We start from the raw sequence: 7,983 nt of genomic DNA, 5'->3' as shown, positions 1-7,983 counted from the left end.
TGATTTTACAAAATGTGATCATTCAAAAGGTGAACTAAATTTACGGCTTAATTTGTTCACGTGTTGATAAATTGCTTTCAAAATACATTGGAGCTAGATGTGTATATAAGATTTTACATGCGTTTTGGAAGAAATCACACAGAAGCAGCTGCTTTTTCAATAAACTTGGCCAGTTTCACATCTCTTTTGGTCAGTCCTCCACAGTCATGTGATGTGAGAGTTATCTGAACCTAAGAAAGAGAGAAGCAGCTTTGAAAACCCTGAGTTGCAATTCATGATGCTCTCCTTTGGTAGTTCAGAAATCAATCTATTACTCAATATTTATATTTGAGAATTGAGGAGATTAAATGATTTAGAAAATACTACATTATGAATAAGCAATGCATTTCCAAAACCCAGTAAACTCCAGGCTAGGCCCAGCAGCCTCCTAGGGATAAAAAGGTTCTCTCATAAGAAGGGCAAATGAGCTACCAGAATCTCAAATCTTGACTCTTGGGGAAAAAAAAAAGAGAGAGAGAGAGAGAGAGAGAGAGACTGAGGTACCACTTTAACTCCCATTACTTTAATTACACCAACTATTTTCAGGCCACTGAGAAAAACTAAGCTATCAAATGTAATATCTCAGCAACCATGTTAAAAAAAAAGTCCATTTCCAAATTAGGGAAGGGGGGGTGGGGTGGAGGAACAGACTGTTGCCTCTTGACAAATCAATTAAAAAGCAAAAACAAAATTATGGGCAAAGAGAGGCAACTAGGAAATAAAAGTTTATGCTGGTACCTGTATGCTCTGAATTATTCCAATTAAATCACAAAAATGTGAAATTTTCTTTTTTCAAAGAGATAATAGAAACCTCACAGAAATCTAGATGATAAGAAATTCCACATGGCATGATCACCAAGGCAAGGACGCTTTTTGGGCAAGTGTGATTCTTCTCACTGTGCCCCCTTAAAACTACTTGATGAAGTCTTTTCAGTCTGCTCTTTCTCTTAAGAAGGTCAGTTCCCACTGAGAATAGAGAATTTAATAAATAGTTCTTGAGCAAATTTATTAAATAAGGCCATATCTTTCTTATTTGCTACAATCTCTTTCAATACTTTACCTTAAGAGGGTTTAAAAATTTATCTACATGACAGATATCCAAGTTTAATTCAGGAGTCTAATTTGGCCCAACTTTTCCGTACTACTGTCTGTAGAAGATAAGCATGAAAATAAAGAACTTAGTCACTGTTGTCTTGAGTAAATCTGAACATTTTTTTTTACTAATTTGCAGTAATACACAGGGATTCTGAGAGAAAGAATAAGAGAATATTTTCCTAAGCACAATGACACTTAGCTGCACAGGATGACAAGCAAGAAAGGAAGAAAGAAGTTTCTTAAACCCCATAATTATGGTGATTCCAAAATCAGGCAATTCAGTTACCTTGTTGTACACATTGAACCACTCCGGGTGATGATTCATCTTCTCTGCTTGTAGGGCAACTCGGGACATAAAGCCAAATGCCTGCATAAGATAAAGTTGAAAGTGATGACTGACAGTGCCCCCTGCCCTGGACCTGAGAGAGATACCAGAGCAACCCGACCAGAAAAGACATGGCTAGAATCCTTAGGGAAGCCTGGAGAATCAAATAAGAAAGCAAATGCTCTCCATAGAGCTGGGGATGCAGTGTAGCAGGACTGTGACCTGCTGCTGGATGGTGAAAAACAATCAGGCTCAAATAAACAAACTGGGAAATTGGTCTCACCCAGTGACCTGACTGGGCTGTTTTATTTTCCTCAGGACGAGACTCTCCAAAAGAAGGACTAATTTCCCTTTAATTCAATGTCCTGGATCTCACTACCTGGCCCCAAATCTTAGAAGTCACTTTTCTTGCAGCACTGCTCCTTTTGTTTTTAGTGACTGGGTTGCTAACTAAGGCATCGACCACAAAGACTATGGGAAAATGTCTTGTGAGTGTGTCTTAAGCCAAAGCTCCGGGAGAAATGAACAACCATCCCATCTGCCAGGCAGGACAGAAGGGGATGAGAGACTGTTTTCATTGACATCCAGAGTGGAACGGAAATGGGCTTGCCCACTCAGGGTCTTCTTGCTACTGCCTAGCACTGCCATTTCAAGGAGAAAGCACTCCGCCTCGGGGCAGAGGGCTGCAGAGCCAGCCACAGGCATAAGTGGGGGCCAGTAGGGCACTGTCTTCATACCACAGGGAAAGTGCAAACCTAATTTTGTTAAGCAGAAGGCAAACTTGTCCTAAGAGGAAAAAAAACATTTTTTTGCTTGCTTTCAAATTTTTATGAGGGTAATTGCAAACAGTAGAAGAGTTTGTCTCTTTCGTGTCCAAAAGGCAGAAATACTTGGTAAGATTCTAAGGAAGTGGTACATTAATTACAAAGTTACAGTGGAATTCACAGGCATTACCCATTACAGCACATAAATAAATATTTAACTTCTTTACCCCTATCCAGAAAAACCAATCTGATGTTAGTTGGGGTATGTTTTTTGGATCATCAAATGACATAAGAGTGCATTTCCAAGTTAACAGAAATACGGAAGATGCCATTTTCAAACAATTCTGTCATTCATAATGGTTCCTATCTCAGAATTGATTTTATTCAGGATAAAGATTTCCATTTTGACACTTAATGCCTGAAGAAGAGTCTTCCCTATTAGGAAAAGGAAGGAAGTTCAAGAAAAATCCATTTAACTATGTATGGAATTATCAGTAGGAAAACAATATTCACTCTCCCACCCCTTCTCATTTCATAATTTGATTCTCTATGTGAGGGGAAGGAACAAGTCAAATGAGAAAGTTTGTTTTAATTATTCAAACACAGAGTTAACCTGTATTAAATTATTATGAGAATTTTTACCCTGTTTGCCTATAATGCTTTATTTTCGTTTAGCTTTAGAAGATTTACAATTTCATCACCACCCCAAGAGACATTAAAGACATGGATTTCTTTCTTTTTTAAAAAAAATATTTATTTATTTGGCTGCACAGGGTCTTTAGTTGTGGCAAGCAGGATCTTTTAGTTGTGGCATGCAGGATCTTTAGTTGTGGCACGCAGGATCTTTTAGTTGTGGCATGCAGTATCTTTAGTTGCAGCACGTGGGATCTTTTAGTTGCAGCATGTGGAATCTTTAGTTGCGGCATGTGGGCTCTTAGTTGCAGCATGCAGGATCTAGTTCCCTGACCACAGATTGAGCCCAGGCTCCCTGCATTGGGAGTGTGGAGTTTTAACCACTGGACCACCAGGGAAGTCCCAAGGACATGGATTTCTGAGCCAGGGATTCAAATCCCAATTCTACTACTCAACTGTCATGTGATTTAACTCTGAGCCTCAACTTTCTTATCAGTAAAATGGTGATAATAATAAAAAGGTCATGTAATTATTTTTATTTAAAAAAAAGAGAGAGATGGGGATATAAGAACACTTAGCACAGCATCTGGCACAGAATGCACATACTGCTACCACTACTGCTTCTGGCCAAACTACATACCGTAAACCTCACAAAACATAATGGTAAATGAAAAGCCCTCCCACAGACTTGAGAATCTAAGATTCCAGTTGCTTCCTCTCAGAAGAATGGCTCTCTCCTTTTCCCATGTGCCATAAACAGAGACTGACATACATATACTAGACAAAGAGATAATATACGGTGGAATATCACCTTGATGCACACTGACTGGGAAAAACAGCTGAATAACAAGAAATCAGGTGGGCACAGTCACTGTCTAAGTTCTTAAGCCCTGTAGCCACAATTTCTTTGAACCAAGCTATCCTAAAAGGTCCAAAGTGATGCTTAGACTCCTTTAACATTGCCCAAGAGCCAAATGGATCTACTAAGTGGATGATCTGAACATGATCAGAAGTGCTCCTCAAATCTCTGACCACCAGCATGCTATCAGCGTAGCAGTAAAATCTATTCCATCACAAGTATGACTTAAAAGAGAACATCCATATCCTAAGAGGTACATTGATCAAAGAAAAAGCATCTACCCTATCTACATACAATGTTAAAAAAAAAGTACACCCAAACACCCTCCAAATTTGTATTTTCCTCAGTTTTGCATATTTCCCTTCAACTGTCACCTAATATTTACATTTAATAAAAAATCGAAAAGCCTGATAAACCATTTACACAGGATCCTAATTCTTCCTTAGGGAAAGAATACTCTATCTGTTACAGGAGCAAAAAGATAATTCCAAATCCTTCTTCCATATAACAGAACAAATTAATCCTCCAAACATTTAATTTTTTTAATAAATTTATTTAATTTATTTATTATTATTATTTTTTGGTTGTGTTGTTTCTTCGTTGCTGAGTGCAGGCTTTCTCTAGTTGGCGGCGAGAGGGGGCTACCCTTTGTTGCTGTGCGCCGGCTTCTCATTGAGGTGGCTTCTCTTGTTGCGGAGCACAGGCTGTAGGTGTGCAGGCTTCAGTAGTTGTGGCACGCATACTCAGTAGTTGGCTAGGTGCGCGGGCTTCAGTAGTTGTGGCATACAGGCTCGGTAATTGTGTCTCGCATGCTCTAGAGCACAGGCTCAGTAGTTGTGGTGCATGGGCTTAGTTGCTCCGTGGCATGTGGGATCTTCCCAGACCAGGGCTCGAACCTGTGTCCCCTGCATTGGCAGGCGAATTCTTAACCACTGCACCACCAGGGAAGCCCCAAACATTTATTTCTAAATCCACAAATTAACAACATCCATAACAATACACATTCAAATTAAAGTAAAAGAATTTCTGCAAGGAAGTTAGATGAGTAGGTAGGAGAGGGAAAAAGCAAAACCTCAAAGGGGAATTTTGATTATATGGAATACAATAAAGAAGGAATATGACTAAACAGCAAACTTGGCAGACAGTGAAAAGCATCTGTCCCTTCTATCAAAGATTTATTTTTATAGCCCTAGCTACTTGTTACCACGATGCCAGTTGGAATCTAAAAGCCTTGAGCTAGCTAAAAGTACAGGCTTTCTAAACCATTCCATCAAAGAAATCTGCTAACAGCCCAAGGCAAAATAGATACCAGCAACCCAGTAAGAAGCTTAGAGAACAGGACTGAGAAAATGGACAAATGAAGTAGAAATCAACACGAGTTTAAAATAATTAGGAAATAATAAATACAGAAAATGATATACATCTAACATATAGATAATTGTTGCCAATAAGAGAACAACTTTAAAAAAAAAAAAACAGAAGAAAGAAAAAAACTGGACATGGAATTCAAGAAAAATTTCCAGAAACAAAAGATTTAAGTCTATAGATTGTAAGAATTCAGCCATGTCTAACACATTCTAGTGAAGTCAGTGAACCATGAAGATAAAAAAATTCTTTTGGCATCTAGTCAAATAAAATCAATTCACCTATAATGTTGAAAAGAATCTGGCTGACTTCAAACTTCCAAATATCAACATTCAACATACAAGTTAGAGGAGCAATGCCTATAAAGCCTTTAGGAAATTAAAATGTGAAGAATTTTATACCCATAGGCTTCCCTGGTGGTTCAGTGGTTAAGAATCCGCCTGCCAGTGTAGGGGACACAGGTTCGAGCCCTGGTCCGGGAAGATCCCACATGCAGTGGAGCAACTAGGCCCATGCGCCAAAACTACTGAGCCTGCGCTCTAGAGCCCACGAGCTACAACTACTGAAGTCCGCATGCCTAGAGCCAGTGCTCTGCAACAGGAGAAGCCACTGCAGTGAGAAGCCTGCGCACCGCAAGGAAGAGTAGCCCCCGCTTGCCGCAACTAGAGAAAGCCCACGCATAGCAACGAAGACCCAACACAGCCAAAAATAAATAAAGAATTTAAAAAAAAGAATTTTATACCCAGCTAAACTGTTGTTCAAAATTAATGCAAGAGACATATGTTTTTTTAATGCAGTAACTCAGGGAATAATGTCCATTCACCCTTTTTGAGGAAATTTTTATTAAAGGATGAAATATAAGTAACTAAGAGATGAATGCGGAAACTATACCAAAGGTATTGACAGTGAGTAATAAATTCATTCAGCTCTAGAAATACATTTTAAACAACTGTGGGGATTATAGTTACAGAATAAAATGTAAATGTTATAAACTATTAAAAGGGTTGAAGATAACAAAAATCGGGAAGGTAGATGAAAGTTAAAAAAAAAATCTTTAAAAGCTGAAAGATCAAGTGGTAAGATATATTTAAAAGTATAAAACATAAGCACTAGAACCAAAAAACAACATGAACTAAAATTTTAGTTCCTAAAAGGAAAGTAGGGGGCCTCCCTGGTGGCGCAGTGGTTGAGAGTCCGCCTGCCGATGCAGGGGATACGGGTTCGTGCCCCGGTCTGGGAGGATCCCATATGCCGCGGAGCGGCTGGGCCCGTGAGCCATGGCCGCTGGGCCTGCGCATCCGGAGCCTGTGCTCCGCAACGGGAGAGGCCACAACAGTGAGAGGCCCGCATACCGCAGAAAGAAAAAAAAAAAAAAAAAAAGGAAAGTAGGAAAAAGTAGAAGTGTAATTTTGATATTGCTTAGTGGGGAGACCACTATCTAAAGAAATGCTAGCTAAATGCTATCTAAAGAAATGGAGGACTACATTTGCTATGTAAAACTATAGGTTTAATAGTATCCACAAGAAGAACGAAATTTAGAAGAAAACAAAACAACTTAATTCACAATTAAGTAAAGGAAAACACAATTAAAATGCAACAAAAAAACCCACAATCCATATAATGATTTAAGATAAGCGAGAAAAGAGTATATTGGTTCTGTCATGTTTTATAAGACCAAACATCTTTCCAATCAATAAATGTAAAGAGCCTAAATCCAACCAGTTAAAAGAAGAGAGAACATTACAATGGATCACAAAGCAAAACTCAACCACTAGAAATAAAAGGACATAGGCAAATGTAATTTCTTTTAAGAAATCATAAGGGTAATTTAAATTATAAAGTATATCCACAATGAGGATGAAGACTGAATAACTGTGAATATCTATACTGCAATAACATAGCATCAAAATCAATGAGACAGAAATGATAGGGCTCATGGGCCAAAGAGAAATATTGGTAGTTGGAGACTTTAATTCACATCTCTTAAGCCATGGCAGATTAAGACTACTTAAAAACATAATTTAAAAGGTAGATGTAATCGATGTATTTTAAACTCTAAAACGTGAGAATATAGCTTTTAAAATATATTTGGAACATGCACAGAAACCAAATATATACTACCCCACAAAGAAAATCTCAATAATCAAAAAGTAGAAATAGTACTGATAACATTCTCCAATAAAATTAAAAACAAAATTAGGACACTAATGTAGCAAAAAGTACTACCTGAAAAAATTTTAAATCCTTCTTTTAAAACTCTTGGGTCAATGTTCACTGCAGCACTATTTACAATAGCCAGGACATGGAAACAACCTAAATATCCATTGACAGATGAATGGATAAAGAAGATGTGGCACATATATACAATGGAATATTACTCAGCCATAAAAAGAAGCAAAACTGAGTTATTTGTAGTGAGGTGGATGGACCTAGAGTCTGTCATACAGAGTGAAGTAAGTCAGAAAGAGAAAAACATATACCGTATGCTAACGCATATATATGGAATCTTTAAAAAAAATGGTACTGATGAACCTAGTTGCAGGGCAGAAATAAAGAGGCAGACATAGAGAATGGACTTGAGGACATGGGGTGGGAGGGCGAAGCTGGGGCAAAGTGAGAGTATCATTGACATATATACACTACTGAATGTAAAATAGTTGGATGGTGGGAAGCAGCAGCATAGCACAGGGAGACTGGCTCTGTGCTTTGTGATGACCTAGAAGGGTGGGATAGGGAGGATGGGAGGGAGGCTCAAGAGGGAGGGGATATGGGGCATGTGTATGCATATGGCTGATTCGCTTTGTTGTGCAACAGAAACTAACACGGTACTGTGAAGCAATTATACTCCAATAAAGATCTATTAAAAATTTTTTTTTAATTAAAGTAGCTAAAAAAATGAGAAA

At 38.3% G+C, this 7,983-nt stretch overlaps 1 protein-coding gene across 4 annotated transcripts in view; it reads right to left on the bottom strand.

Annotated features, from left to right (window-relative positions):
* The window catches only part of PCBD2 (pterin-4 alpha-carbinolamine dehydratase 2), a 49,366-nt gene continuing 41,383 nt past the window's right edge, over positions 1–7,983 (bottom strand). For all 4 annotated transcript variants that reach the window (XM_060091950.1, XM_060091948.1, XM_060091949.1 and 1 more), the window contains 2 exons: positions 1,421–1,501; positions 1–230 (listed from right to left, as the gene is read on the bottom strand). In XM_060091950.1, coding sequence (XP_059947933.1) covers positions 135–230; positions 1,421–1,501 — 177 coding nt within the window. In that variant the 3' untranslated portion in view covers positions 1–134. The remainder of the gene's footprint in view (positions 231–1,420; positions 1,502–7,983) is intronic.

The sequence above is a fragment of the Mesoplodon densirostris genome, chromosome 3, assembly GCF_025265405.1.
Source record: "Mesoplodon densirostris isolate mMesDen1 chromosome 3, mMesDen1 primary haplotype, whole genome shotgun sequence".
NCBI classification, from domain to species: Eukaryota; Metazoa; Chordata; class Mammalia; order Artiodactyla; family Ziphiidae; genus Mesoplodon; species Mesoplodon densirostris.
Note: the sequence above shows the minus strand (reverse complement) of the source record. Positions and strands in the feature narration are given on the sequence as shown.